Raw genomic sequence first — 15943 nt, 5'->3', positions numbered from 1 at the left:
CTGGGAAGGCTCCACTGCCCCTGCCCCCTGAGGTATTTATAAATAGTAGTTGTATCCCCTTTCAGCCTTCATTTTTCTCACAAACTCTCTCAGTGCAACTTGTTCAATTTTAGAGCAGAGCCCCAAACAATCTGAGTGTTTACTGGAGCTTTCATAAGTGAAACTAGGGTTGTCATGAGCCCATAGTGCCATGAACTAGATGCCTGCAACTGAACCAGCTCCTCTAAGCAACCTGTGTGGCTTCTACTGCGGGACAGATCAGCAGGACAGCTTGCTCAGCTTCTGCTCTATGAGTGAGTAGAGGAAGGGAGGTCCCAGCTGCCTCTCAAGATTCAACAGTGGTCATTACTATTAGCAGATTAAAAATAAGACATTGAGCCCAGTGAGTGGAGGGATAGAAATAACAAAAAGATGACAAAGGGAAAGACAGTATGACATGAAAGATGACACAAGCATTGAAAATTGAGAGTGGGGCAAATATGAACAAGATAAACCAATTAAAGAGAGATATTGCTTCTGAAAGTGAGAGCATAATAAACCACTAGAAAACAATACATCAAAATGAAGAGGGCAGGAAAGAGGAAAAAATATAGAGATGGAGAGATTGTGGGATAAATACGTGGAAAAAAAGAATCAAGAGACTTGGGTTATGTTCCAAGCTGTGCCAGTGCTTCATGACCTCAGACAAGTCACTCCATCTCTCTGTGCTTTAGTTTTCCTATCCATAAAATGGGAACAATGATACTTACTCCCCTATGTAAAGTCATTTGAGATCTACGGTTCAAAGAATTGTGAATATGTGTATTATTAACTAATTTATTTAAGATTGTTTATGTTTATATTTTCCTAGCAGATGTCTTTTATCTCTTGTGAGTTTAAGGGTAAGGAAAGGGGTGGATACTCGAATTGGCCAGTTTTTGTACTATGAACATTTTCCAGTTTTCTATTGATGACTATATGTGATTGTTAGCATAAACGTCTGGGCTCTGCTTCAACACTAGATAAGGTTTTGAGCAACTCCAATATCTCCTGCCTCCTTTTTTTAAACAAAAAATCAACTAAATTGATTAACTGCTTAAATCACATCAGGAGGGCATAAAATCATGCAATCATAAAAGCATACACATCCAGTGCTCGTTTACCACACTGGAAGGAGGCACAACACAAAGACAGGTAAGCTTTATGAGCAACTGAAGGATGCTTGTGCATAAGTACAAAAGATTGTTGTTATTCTATATTAATGGATGCTGTCTGATGTTTTCTTTCTACAGTCAAATTTCCATGTCCACCTACAAGACCGTACAGATGTAGAAACAACAGGGTTTGTCTGCGACCTGAACAGATTTGCAATGAGATTGATGACTGTGGTGATAACTCAGATGAAGATCACTGTGGTAGGTGGATTTACCTTTTAAGGCATTCAATTAAAAAACAATTAAAGGCAAATTTTATTACAAAGATTAAATTGTACTTACAAAAAGCTTAATTGAAAGTTTGTGGGTCATAATTTAATTCTCAAAACAATTAGGCTTGACATCTTTGAAACTCTTTAATGCTTTGTGGTCATTTCCATTTTTATGTGCAAGTAGTCTAAACAATATGAAATGCTAATCTTCTTGTGATTTTTCATTTGTAATTATGTAGATAAGATCCCATATAAAGCACAACCTTGTAAAAAGGATGAGTTTACTTGTAGTGATAAGAAATGTTTACCCATGGAGCTGCAGTGTGATCGGTTTGATGACTGTGGAGATGGTTCAGATGAGCAAGGATGCAAAATAAGTGAGTCCGGTTGATAAGCTGTCTGTTTTTCATACTTGTAGCACAAAAGAAGTAACACAATGAACTGGTATTCTTTCATGCAGAACCTATCCAACAAAACAGAGTTTTCATTAACATAAAAAAGTGTAACCTATGTAGTATCCAAACTAATATAGCTGAGACTAACGGTTTAAAGTAGAATATGAAGAAAATTAACAACTTTTCCAAATAATAGTTATTTTGCTTCAGAAAATAATCAACTATCTGACCCTTCAAGAGATGACTCAATCCATTGTGAGCTGGTTTAGCTGTTTAAATTGATTATATTTCATTTCACACCTATTCTTCTCTATTGAAACGAATAAAAAGGTTTTGTGATATGAAATTCTTGATCTGAAACAAAATCACTGAAACTAAGCTGACAGAAGAAACTTATCCAAACATTGATAATACAGTTTTTCAAGACTTGCTAGTCACACAGATATATTTTATTTAAATAAATTCAATGAGCTAACAACTTTCGTACACCTAAATTTTATTAACATACATTTACTGTGCAGAAAATACATTAAATTATAGTACCTTGTGGCAATGGGTTGTTTTCTTAGGATGGTTGCAGTATGCTAAGAAAGCCAGCTGTTTGCCAAAATCATGCAGCTATAATTAACTCAATATGAGCTAGAATAATTCTAGACTATATGAGAGTGGCTTTCACAGCCTCTCTTCATTTTTCCATTTATGTCCTTGCAGCTTGTGGGACATACAAATTTGGTCAAAGTTTCAGTCAGATAAGCCTAATAATACATTTATTCAGGCTTGTTTCAAACTTCTTTGATACGACAGGTAAGCCGAATGTCTCATATGAACAGGCATTTATATGAAATTCTGGTTCTCTGTGTCAGGAGTATGGATTTTTAGAGTAATCTGAGGTTAGGATCCTTATCCCTTTCTCTAACCTCCAGTTAGTTCCCCTGTGAGGTCTGAGGAGTATGAACCCGGACCTTCTCAGATTGTATAAATCTTCCTTTGAGGCTCTGCAGTTCTCTCCCAGAAAATAGATTCCTGGGTAATGGTCATCTCAGTCAAGAGAATGGGAGAGCTTTCCACTATCCTCCATGTTTGAGAAAGAAGCTGAATCTATTTTCATTCTCTTCAAGAGTACAGTGAAATCCAGATATATCATAGCCAAATAGATAAAGTTCATTATCCTGGAGTTTACAAAGCTACAGAGTTCCCTGTCCACTGAAACTTAGTGCCCACTCCACAATAACCATGTCCATCTCCTTAGCCAGAGAGGGGGTGCACCAATGGACAAGCTTTGCAAAGATGCATCTTGGAAATACCAAGAGATACTTAACTAATGTGCTAGTGGATGCTGCAGTAATTCTTTTTGAGGTTGTTCTTATGCTGTGTATCCTCCATAATAGTAAAAAAAAATGAGATATACATAAAGATGTGTTCCACTATTTTATGGTTTTGGTATCATTTTGGCCATAGTGAAATAAAACTATTTGTTATACAGTAATCTTAAAATTCCTTTTGTCCTGCAGAAAATGATTGTGGTTTGTTTTTTAACAGGAACTTAGTGTTAGAGTTCCCCACAGAATGGGAGGAAGTTTAAGGTTCTTACATGTTAGTTGTATGGATGAACTGTATCATATGTAGTTGAACAAATGCATAAAATCAGTAAAATACCCACTGCTAAAATACAAATGGATATTTACTAGAGTTGAGTGACGAAAAATGAATAATTTATCTGACAAACTGAGCTTCTTCTTTTCCATGTGGAATATTTACGCCAGCTTGCAATTTCCTATATTTGTTTGTTGTTCAGAGATGTTTGAGAGGATTTTTGTATGCGTAATTGTGGTTTTTAAATTTTTTTTGGCTTGATCACAAATATAGTTATCTGAAAATATGCCATACTATATTAGTATTAATTAGTTGGCTAGGGCAGATAAGAAACATGTTATTGTTTCCATTCCCTAATTGGATGAGAGTTCAGGCACATCATTTGTGGACAGCCACATGTGAGAATTTAAGAGTCCATTTCCACAAAAACCTTGTTCAGATATTTTTGCCAATAATAATCGGTTGGACAAATGTTTGTTGAAATTAAACACAGAAGTATTGTGAGCATGTCTGAAATTAATTTAAAATTTTCAGAAACCTTTGTTGTATTCAAGCAGCTTTCGTAGTTACAGTCAAATTTGTTTAATTAAATAGAATGTATCATAAAAAATAAGAGAGCAATTCTAACAATTAAGTATTTCACCATTTATAGATATTCCATTTTACCAATTTAAGTCTATTCCCATAGGTGCCACTGAATATCCTTGTGAAGCTGATGTGAATCCTTGTGGAGATGATGCATACTGTAATCAAACAAAATCATTAGTTTTCTGTCAGTGTAAGCCTGGATTTCAGAGAAACAGGAGGAATAGGCAATGTGAAGGTACAGTATATTTCCTTTGCAGCTTTCATTAAAGCTTTCTATTGCAATTCTTCTACATCCTTTTACTAAGTAAATCAAACGATTGCTTTTAGAGTCATAGAGTTTAAGGCCAGAAGGCACCACCAGATCATCTAGTCTGACTTCCTGAATATCACAGGCCACCAACACCATGCAGCACCCACACATTAAAACCAGCAACTGAAATTAGGACAAAGTCTTACAGCCCAACTAACCTATTATGTGCCAGAGACAAAGAATAGAAGGGACTGAGATGTACCAGTTCCCACGGTCGCACCAATGGCAGAGAAATGATTGTGATAGGTAATCCAGGTAATCCTGTCAAATGGCCTGCACCCACATGCTGCAGAGGAAGGCGAAAAACCTTGAGGAAAATTCCTTCCTGGTCCTACAGGTGTTGATCAGTTAGATCCTGAGCATGTGAGCAAGAACTCACCAGCCAAGTATCGGGAGAGAGAATGCTCAATGCCACCTCAAAGCCCTGGCCTACCCCATCCTGTGTCCCATTTCCAGCTGTGGCCCTCACTGATGCTTCAGAGGAAAGAGATAAAAATAAACAAAATTTCTGACCCCTGCAGGTGAGCTGATTGAAACCCTGAAGCATAAGACACAAACTGGAAGTGAGCCTGGGGCTTCTGAGCCCTGCCTCCTGCCATCACAAACAATCATATCACAAACACTAATAAATTTGTACAGCTAATAAAAATTATGCGTGCTTATGGAATGTCATTTTACATCTGAGAGTAATTGGACTGTGAAACTAATCACACATGATATACTTATAATATGGAAAACTACTGCTAGGAATTTGGTTGTTTTTGATCTGGCTCTAGTTTAGCAATGCAAATTAAAGAATTAACATCACAGGAACTGTCAGAGAATTAGTTTCATTCACTTAGAAGGTATAGCATTACTGACATCCTCTTGAGTTTATAGGACTCTTTATTAAAGAGTACTGTAAAATGAACTTTTGATACTTCTGAAAAACATGAGATGCTCCATTATGGTTTTTCAGGCACTCCTTCAACAATGCTAAAGTGTGCTCTTCATTGAGGTGGCCTCTGCATATTCAGTCTTGGGAGGTTGTGTGCTCCAGTGTCACTGAACTTTAGGAACCTTTTCTGCAAGCAGAACCAACCTTGTGTGGCACTGCACATTCATAGTTGAGGTTATAAAAGGACCCAGTCACCTCAGTGTAGAGCCAACCACCTCAGTTCTTGCCATTATGTAGCCAGATGCCAATACAGTGACACTTTCTCTGTCACCAGAGTGCTTTTTTCCAGGAGGATTAATCCAAAATTTATTTAATTTCTGGTGTATTTTAGGTAATTTGCACCATTACACATTCAGGTTTTTTATTCTGGCCTTGGGTCACAGCAGCCTTGGGACAAGGATGGTCACCCCACCAAAAACTCAAATAAGAAAAAAAGGATTCAAGTGCTGCGTACTTTGCCCATCCATGGTCTTGGAGGCAGACACACATAACTGCTTTTCACTCTGCTTGAAGCCCATTCCCTAGCTCAGTGTTTCCCAAACTTGGGATGCCGCTTGTTCAGAGAAAGCCCCTAGTGGGCCGGACCAGTTTGTTTACCTGCCGTGTCTCAGGTTCGGCCGATCACGGCTCCCACTGGCCGTGGTTCGCTGTACCCTGCCAATGGGGGCTGCGGGAAGTGACGCAGGCTGAGGGACGTACTGGCCGCCTCTTCCCGCATCCCCCATTGGCCGGGCACAGCGAACCGCAGCCAGTGGGAGCCGCGATCAGCCGAACCTGCAGATGCGAAACAAACTGGTCCGGCCCGCCAGGGGCTTTCCCTGAACAAGCAGTGTCCCAAGTTTGGGAAACACTGCCCTAGATGGTTACTTTGTTTATAAGACCTTCATACTTCAACCTTTTATAAAATGCAGAGTCCCCGTGCCTTCCTCACAGATGAGGCCTTATGATTGCAGTTCCTGCATCTAACGTTGGATCAGCTGTGAAGTCACAGACTAAGCCAAGTTTGGATTCAAAGTTAGGCATGTCATAGAATCACAGAAGTGTAGGACTGGAATGGACCTCAGTAGATCATCTAGTCCAGTCCCGTGCACTCAAGGTAGGACTACATAATAACTAGAACAGACCTGTTCTTAAAAACCACCAATGAATCACAGAATATCAGGGTTGGAAGGGACCTCAGGAGGTCATGTAGTCCAACCCCCTGCTCCAAGCAGGATCAGTCCCCAAGTAAATCATCCCAGCCAGGGTTTTGTCAAGCCTGACCTTAAAAACTTCTACGGAAGGAGATTCCACCACCTCCTTAGGTAACGCATTCCAGTGTTTCACCACCCTCCTAGTGAAAAAGTTTTTCCTAATATCCAACCTAAACCTCCCCCACTGCAACTTGAGACCATTATTCATTCTGTCATCTGCTACCACTGAGAACAGTCTAGATCCATCCTCTTTGGAGCCCCCTTTCAGGTAGTTGAAAGCAGCTATCAAATCCCTCCTCATTCTTCTCTTCCGCAAACTAAACAATCCCAGTTCCCTCAGCCTCTCCTCATAACTCATGTGTTCCACTCCCCAGTCATTTTTGTTGCCCTCCGCTGGACGTTTTCCAATTTTTCCACATCCTTCTTGTAGTGTGGGGCCCAAAACTGGACACAGTACTCCAGATGAGGCCTCACCAATGTCGAATAGAGGGCAACGATCACGTCCCTCAATCTGCTGGCAATGCCCCTACTTATACATCCCAAAATGCCTTCTTGGCCTTCTTGGCAACAAGGGCACACTGTTGACTCATATCCAGCTTCTCGTCCACTGTAACCCCTAGGTCCTTTTCCGCAGAACTGCTGCCTAGCCATTCGGTCCCTAGTCTGTAGTTGTGCATGGGATTCTTCCGTCCTAAGTGCAGGACTCTGCACTTGTCCTTGTTGAACCTCTTCAGATTTCTTTTGGCCCAATCCTCTAATTTGTCTAGGTCCCTCTGAATCCTATCCCTACCCTCCAGAGTATCTACCTCTCCTCCCAGTTTAGTGTCATCTGAAAACTTGCTGAGGGTGCAATCCACACCATCCTCCAGATCATTAATGAAGATATTGAACAAAACCGGCCCGAGGACCGACTGTTGGGGCACTCCACTTGATACCGGCTGCCAACTAGCCATGGAGCCATTGATCACTACCCGTTGAGCCCGACAATCTAGCCAGCTTTCTATCCACCTTATAGTCCATTCATCCAGCCCATACTTCTTTAACTTGCTGGCAAGAATACTGTGTCAAAAGCTTTGCTAAAGTCAAGGAACAACACGTCCACTGCTTTCCCCTCATCCACAGAGCCAGTTGTCTTGTCATAGAAGGCAATTAGATTAGTCAGGCATGACTTGCCCTTGGTGAATCCATGCTGACTGTTCCTGATCACTTTCCTCTCCTCTAAGTGCTTCAGAATTGATTCCTTGAGGACCTGCTCCATGATTTTTCCAGGGACTGAGGTGAGGCTGACTGGCCTGTAGTTCCCAGGATCCTCCTTCTTCCCTTTTTTAAAGATTACTGAAATTCCACAGCCTCCCTAATCAATATGTTCCAGTGCTTAACTACCCTGACAGTTAGGAAGCATTTCCTAATCATAGAGTCCATAGAAGATTAGGGTTGGAAGATACCTCAGAAGGTCATTTAGTCCAACCCCCTGCTCAAAGCAGGACCAACTCCAAGTAAATCATCCCAGCCAGGGCTTTGTCAAGCCAGGCCTTAAAAACCTCTAAAGATGGAGATTCCACCACCACCCAGGGTAACCCATTCCAGTGTGTCATCACCCTCCTAGTGAAATAGTGTTTCCTAATACCCAATCTAGACCTCCCTCACTGCGACTTGAGACCATTGCTTCTTGTTCTGTTATCTGCCATCACTGAGAACAGCCGAGCTCCATTCATAAAGTCCAACCTAAACCTCCCTTGCTGCAATTCAAGTCCATTGTTTCTTGTCCTATTCTCAGAGGTTAACGAGAACAATTTTTCTCCCTCTTCCCTGTAACAACTTTTTGTGTACTTGAAAAATTGTTATCATGTCCCCTCTCAGACTTCTCTTCTCCAGACTAAACAAACCCAACTTTTTCAGTCTTTCCTCACAGGTCATGTTTTCTAGACCTTTAATCATTTTTGTTGCTCTCTTCTAGACTTTCTCCAGTTTGTTCACATCTTTCCTTAAATGTGTCGCCCAGAACTGGAGAGAATACTCTAGTTGAGGCCAAATCAGTGCGGAGTAGAGTGGAAGAATTACTTCTCATATCTCGCTGATAACACTCCTGCTAATACATCCCAAAATGATGTTTGCTTTTTTTGAAACAATGTTATAATGTTGACTCATATTTAGCTTGTGATCAACCATATCCCCATATTTCTTTCTGTAGGCAGTCTTTTCCCATTTTATATGTGTGAAATTGATTTTTCCTTCCTAAATTGAGTATTTTGCATTTGTTCTTATTGAATTTCACCCTCTTTACTTCAGACCATTTCTCCAGTTTGACATGGTCATTTTGAATATTAAGCCTCTCCTCCAAAGCCCTGGCCAACCCCTCTGTGTTTTGTTTCATCCACAAACTTTATAAGTGTAATCTTTATGCCATTATTTAAATCATTGATGAAGATATTGAACGGAACCAGTCCCACTACCAATTCCTGAGGGACCTCACTCATTGTGCCCTTCCAGTGACTGTAAATCACTGATAACTACTCTGTGGAAATGGTTTTCCAACCAGTTATGCACCCACCTTATAGTAGCTCCATCTTGATTGTATTTCCCTAGTTTGTTTATGAGAAAGTCATGTGAGACTGCATCAAAAGCCTTACTAAAGTCAAGATATACCAAATCTACTGTTTCCCCTCATCCACAAGGCTTGTTACCCTATCAAAGAAAGCTATTAGGTTGGTTTTACATGATTTGTTCTTGAAAAAATCCATGCTGACTGTTACTTATCACCTTATTATCTTTTAGATACTGGCAAATTGATTGCTTGGTTATTTGCTCCATTATATTTTTAGGTACTGAAATTAAGTTGACAGCTCTGTAATTCCCTGAATTGTCCTTATTTCCCTTTTTATAGATTGCTACTATGTTTGCCCTCTTCCATGAGTTTTTGAAAATAATCGCTAATGGCTCAGATATCTCCTCAGTCAACTCTTTGAGTATTTTAGGATGTATTTAATCAGGTCCAAGTGACTTAAAGACATGTAACTTGTCTAAGTAATTTTTAACTTGTTCTCTCCCTATTTTGGCCTCAGATCCTGCCTTATTTTCACTGGTGTTCACTATATTAGCCTTTTTTGGTGAAAACTGATCATGGGCCACCGTGACACCAAAAAGTTGTTGTCAGACAGAATAGGATCTAAGGCTATAGTGTCTGTTTTCAATGAGCACTAAGGTTTCATAACCATTAAGAAGATTACTCTGAGAAGTGAGCCTTCTAGTGGGAAATGTCTGCAATGTCAAAGCCAAATTTGACTTCTGCATAATCCATCCGTACCTATGAAATCTATTGTAAAGGCATACTGGTGTAATATCAGCATAAGAGGTGGCCTCAGCATCACAAAGATTTATTCCATTTTAACATGCTAGGACAGGGACTACCCTGAATGCCTATGAATCTGCTACCTTCTTTCTTGATCAGTGTGGACAACACCTGTCACCCAGGCCCATCATTTGGGCATCCTCTTTGACTCCGGCTTCTTTCTAGGTTCTCACATACAGGTGATATATGTGTTATATATATGTTATGCAGAAAAAAAATCAACTATATATATATATATAACATATATATATAACATACATAACATCTTTAAGATATGCCCTTTCCTATCCATACACATAGAACTATACCTCTCATCCAAGTTCTTGACATCTCATGTCTTGATTACCGTAACATCTTTCTCTCTGGCTTTAACAAATGCAAGCTTACTTCACCTATATCCATTCAGAATGCTGCTGCAAAGGTCATTTTCCTATTGCATCACTTTGACCATATCACTCCACCGGCTGCCTCTTCTCTTTTGCATCAAACATGAGTTGCTTGTTTTCACTTTCAAGACCTTTCACAGTCAGTCCGCATTCTATCTATCATCTCTCATTTGCTGTTGAGCTGCCAGTGCTCACCTCTAATCAGCCAATGATGCTAGTCTCCATGGCCCCTTTGTTAAATTTTCAAAATTTTTCTCCCATTCTCCCTCTCATGTTTGGGAGGTGCTCCCCATAAATATCCACAAAGCCACCTGATTATCCACGTGCAAATCCTTCCTCAAAACTTTCCTTTGCCATGATGCTTATTAAAAACTTCACTAGGTTTAGGCTGCTGGTGTGCAGAGACCAATGCCTGTCATGCTGACCAATACTGTCTCATTGTTTATATGTACTTCCCCATCTGTTTATATCCATGAGTCATCTCTTATCTTATATTTAGACTGTAAGACCCTCTAGGGTAGAGACTGTCTTCTTGTTCTGTGTTTCTACCACACCTATCACAAGGAGGTTTTAGTCCAGGTCTAGGGCTCTTAGGCACTGTGGTAATAAAAATGATAAATAATGGTAATAATGATATCATCAGTGGGGGGTCCTCTTCAGTACTATCTCTCCTCAAGTGGGTCATCAGTTCCAGGATCCCATTGTAACCATGCCTTAGTGTGTCACAACTGAGGATGCCAAATTCAGGATGAACTGCTGAAAAATAGGGCAAACACAACTCAAAACTGGTGGTTATTCCTTTATGAGATATACCAAACCAGCCACAAAAGTAAACTCCTGTTTCACCACACTGGCTAACAAGAAAACACAAAGGCAGTTTCCTCAGGCATTCCAGGTCCTACCACCAAAAACAGTGGGTTCAGAGATGAGTGGTTCTTTACAACCAGTCTCATCAAATAATAGGTTCTTCTGATTCCAAAGGACCAGCTCTACACCCAGTCAATATATAGCTTAAATATTACACCAAAATCATGCTGATGCCAATCCTTTAATATCAAAATCTAAAGGTTTATTTATAAAAAGAAAGAAAGAAATGTGAGCGTTAAATGAATCAGTTACATACAGTAATGGCAAAATTATTGGTTCAGGCTTGTAGCCGTGATGGAATAAACTTCTGGCTTAAGTCAAGTCTCTGGAGTACATCCACAGCTTGGATGGGTCATTCAGTCCTTTGGTCAGAGCTTCAGTTTGTAGCAAAGTTCCTCCGGGGTAGGAAACAGATTGAAGAGAAAATGGAGGTGTTTCCAGGGCCTTTCATAGCTTTTGCCATGTGGACGGCATCCCATTGTTCTTACTGTGGAAAATTACAGCAATAAGATGGAGTTTGGAGTCACATGGGCAAGTCACATGTTCATGCCCAATTTCCCTCAGTCATTGCAGGAAGCAATTACCTACACTCCGGACAGCACATTTACATGACAGTCCACTCAGTGTAGATGGGCATCTCCCATGGTCCACTGTCAGTCAAGTGTTTCTTGATGAGCCACTTAATTTGAACAGTTCCTCCAAGATGTGCTGGCTAGCTACTTTGTGAGCATTACCCCAGGAGCAAACATTTGAAATCCAAGTATAGAGCCATTACTCATAATTTCAAATACAAAAATGATACATGCATACAGATTGCATAATCATAACCATCAAATCATAACCTTTTCATAGACACCTCTCTCGACAACCTTTGTACAATATTCGCTGCAAATATATAACAGTGGTTTCAACAATGATCTATATGGTCATATTTTAATTAGATAATGTCACACCCATCCACAACTAAATGCTTATTAGGTACTGGAAGATAAGATCCAGAATTTTTTAACCTATGCCACTCAGGGCTCATTGGTTATTGCAGTGAGGGACAGGAAGAATTGATCCAAATTAGGTCATACTTTCTCATTGGAAAGGATGCCAAAAATATTTGACTCCTTGGGACCAAGAGGGCATTTGTGTGGCTCCAACAGGCATTACTTTCCAAAAAGTCTAGGAAACATGGCTTACAAGGGTATACTGTCTATACTTAGTCAGCTCTCTAAGAATTAAATGTATTATGGTAAATAATCATTTGTCTGGGTATTTAAAACCAATGAAGGAATCTAAAATTTTCTTTATCAATTTACTTAGTGAGCTAATGCCTCTATATAAAGAAAGTTCATCAGGGTGCAAGACTAATGCCAACACATGCAACAAAAACTAAAGCAGAGAAAGCTTATATTACATTTCTTTCATCAAGGCATGTACAAATTCATGTGTATAAATCTGCGTTTTCTGGCACTTGTGTGTCTGATGGGAAAAAGATTAAATTTGTAATATGGAGTATTCGTCATCAGAATTCATACTCATATTACAAACTTTAATCCTTTTCCCATTAGACACACAAGTGCCAGAAAACACAGATTTATACATGTGAGTTTGTACATGCCTTGATGAAAGAAGTGTAATATAAGCTTTCTCTGCTTTAGTTTTTCTTCATCTTTAATTATTTGTTTAGAGGTAATACCTTTCATTGGACTAACTAGAAAAAAAAAACCCATTGTACAGACAAGTCATTCAGGCATAAAAATCCCTTTCGTCTCGTCTTAAAATTCCTTCATTCTGTACCACTCTTAACTAAGCAGCCGATTGTCCCATTCACTTCCAAGAACAGGAATTGAGGAATGCAGAAAGGGTAAATTTGATTCTCCCCTTCTTTCCACCTCTTCATTAACTCACTCTTCCCAGTCAACTCTGTTCTATTAGTTAAATTCATCAGTAGATGTCGCATACAACCAGTTTGTTTTTTGTTTATTGGTTTTTATTTTATCTGTCAGGCTTCTATTAGACTAAGATTGCCACTATTATTTCTTAGGTTAGTTCAAAATGAAAGATCACTGACATGTGGAAACTTCATCCATCCTAACTAAATTAGCTTTGCAAAAAGGAGCATTTTCTCAATGAGATGCATAGAGAAATTAGTTGCATAATTGTAATTAACATACAGTTCAATACCATTTAATTTTTGTGTATGGTCCTATGTACATGTCAAAAACACTTTACAGAAATAGCACATTATCCTAGAGGAAATAATGTTGAGATTTCCAGAAAAATGAGGGAGCAGGAAAAAATGTTAATGGAGTGAAAGAGTTGAGATAAATGTGACTTTTCACAAGAATGAGGACCTCCGTCATAGCTACCAGCTAAGCGAATCAAGATAAGAAGATGGGCAAGAGATAGAGGGATTTAGATTTGTGTGTAATTTGCCTGAAGGTATTAAAGCAAGATTAAAGCAAGCAATGAAATGTCAGAGGACCAAAGTCAGAAGTTTAAATGATTCCATAATGGAAGATGTAAACAGATGATTTTAAGCTTCCAACAGGAATTTCAATAGATCCATTAAAGCGGTGGAATTTAAACTACTAAATGAAGGTACTGGTGACCAAATTGTTTTCTGACAAGCTGAAGAAGAATAGCAATCTATAACCTCGAAAGCTGTACTGAGATCAAATATAATAAGGGAGAGGAGTGAGTTATTAAATACCTTGAGAAGGGTGCCCTCTGCAATGTAAAGGGTGCCCAGCTAGTTTGAGAGCAGTCAAGATTGTTGTGCTGCAAGTGTTACTCAGAAAAGTGAGAGAAGATCCACTTTCTCCATATCCTTTCTTAGGAGCAGATTGTGAACTGTCGTGAATTGATGAGCAGTTACTTGAACAAGTATTTTGATTTACTTCGGTGGGACTACTCACAAATGTGACTAAGAGCTTTGCAACCTAACCTTACCTTAAGTAAAGGGGAGTAGGCAAGTAAGAAAGTGAAGTGTAGGTTTTCTATGAGAATGGTGATAATGACAGTTTTGAGCATGCCATAGAGAGATCCTTGGAGATGTTGATAATACTCTGACTTTTTAATCTTCAGAATTGATTACAAATGTTTATTAATGATAATGGATAATGATATTAGAGACGAGTAGGAAAGGCAGGGAGACGAAAATAAGACTGGAGGAGAGTCTGGTGAGGAGACGTTTTGTTTCACAGCTGGGATGAGGGAATGAAGTGCTTAGAAGTTCATGTTCAGATGAAGCTAGAACAGTGGGACTGATAATTTTAATCCAAGTATGTATTATCTTATGATGAGTGTTTTTTCCCCCTAGATATCAATGAATGCATGATATTTGGCACCTGTTCACATCAATGTACTAATGTTAAAGGATCATACAAATGTATGTGTGAGAGAAAATTATAAGGAAAAGAATAACAGCTGCATAGCAAAAGGTAAGGCTACAAAAATTATACTAATTAATATAATCAGTTAATTACTTACATCATTATTTACATATTTAATGGCTACTACTGTATTTTGACTTTATAATTCATGTTAAGAAAAATGAGTCAAATAGTTCAAACAATGTAGATTTACTTGTGATCATCAAGAAAGCAGTCTTTCCAAGTATACATAAGCAAGTTGTCTCTTTGCCTGCATGTGTTTTTACATTTCTACCACTACAATTTCTCCTGTTTTAAATATGTCCTTCCATAAAGGTTAAGACACATAATATTAATATTAAAACACAAATGACTGAAAAGTCAGATAAAGATTTTATTAAATAATGTAGATATTTTGTTGAAGTTTTAGAGGCCTGAGAGCAGAATCAGATTTTTTTCATGGAAATGTTTTCTAATGTTTGGAGCAAATGACTGGGTATTTGGAGGCTTTCCCACTGGTTTGCTGAGCAATCTTGGACAAATCACCTAGGGCCCCAGTACTACAGGTATTTAGGTACCTAATTCACATGGGCACTTTTGAAAATCCCGCTAGGCACCCATATGCATCTTTAGGTGCCCAGGTACTTTTTGAAATCTGACCTTAATCTCTTTGTGCCTTAGTATGCCGAACTGGAAGTGGGACAATAATATTTACCCACTGTGGCATAATACTTTGAAGTAATATATAAATGCAAAGTGAATACATATGCATATATTATTATTGTTGGCAAAATGCTAATGGACTGTGTTAAGGAATAAGTGTTTTATGCTCCTCCACATTATATAACATGTAGGGGGTCAATTTTCATTGACTTAAAAGGAAAACAAGCAATAATCCACTGCCGGAATGAAATAATTTAAATTTCTATTCTCTATTAAAATGTCATTTTTCAATTGTTGGATATATGAAAGTATGTCCACAGTACTTCCATAGTAGTTCCTAACAATCCTACAGTGGAGGTGAGGTTATAGTGTATTGTGGGTGGCAACAGTCAACACCATATGAACACTGAATGCCCCATTTCTCCTAACGGTGACCTGTCACAGAAGGATGACTTTCCTGAGTCAATATTAATTTGCTCTACACGTAATAAGAACTCTATCAGGGTTCATAATCTCCATTGAGGAACCAATAAGATCAAGATAAAGGATCTTGAGCACACCCTGCTGCTGCTGATGGGCAGCTACTTGTAATCAAGGGTGACATAGAAGAATTTAACATTAGGCTTATAATTTAATAATTACCTTTATCTATTGATCCTTAGTCTTCATACAAGTTTTTGGTCACACTCATTACCCTGTCTGTCAATGCACCATTCTCACGGATTGCACATAACTGCATGGCCACTATTTCTGTTACTATTTCCTGTGAAATAGCTTCCACTGTGACATTAGCAATAGTGGGGGAGCAAATGGCCTTGAATATCTTATATCCATAAGGCATGAAATCTTGGATGGTAGTTACTGTAAATCATTTATTGTGGACAAATATGAT

General features: G+C 38.9%; 1 protein-coding gene across 1 annotated transcript in view; it reads left to right on the top strand.

Moving 5' to 3' along the window:
* The window catches only part of LRP1B (LDL receptor related protein 1B), a 1293242-nt gene that overhangs the window by 1168921 nt on the left and 108378 nt on the right, over positions 1 to 15943 (top strand). The window contains 5 exon segments of the mRNA XM_043525164.1: positions 1272 to 1394; positions 1645 to 1782; positions 4082 to 4216; positions 14337 to 14416; positions 14418 to 14457. Coding sequence (XP_043381099.1) covers positions 1272 to 1394; positions 1645 to 1782; positions 4082 to 4216; positions 14337 to 14416; positions 14418 to 14457 — 516 coding nt within the window.

This window comes from Chelonia mydas, chromosome 11 (genome assembly GCF_015237465.2).
Source record: "Chelonia mydas isolate rCheMyd1 chromosome 11, rCheMyd1.pri.v2, whole genome shotgun sequence".
Lineage (NCBI taxonomy): Eukaryota > Metazoa > Chordata > Testudines > Cheloniidae > Chelonia > Chelonia mydas.
Note: the sequence above shows the minus strand (reverse complement) of the source record. Positions and strands in the feature narration are given on the sequence as shown.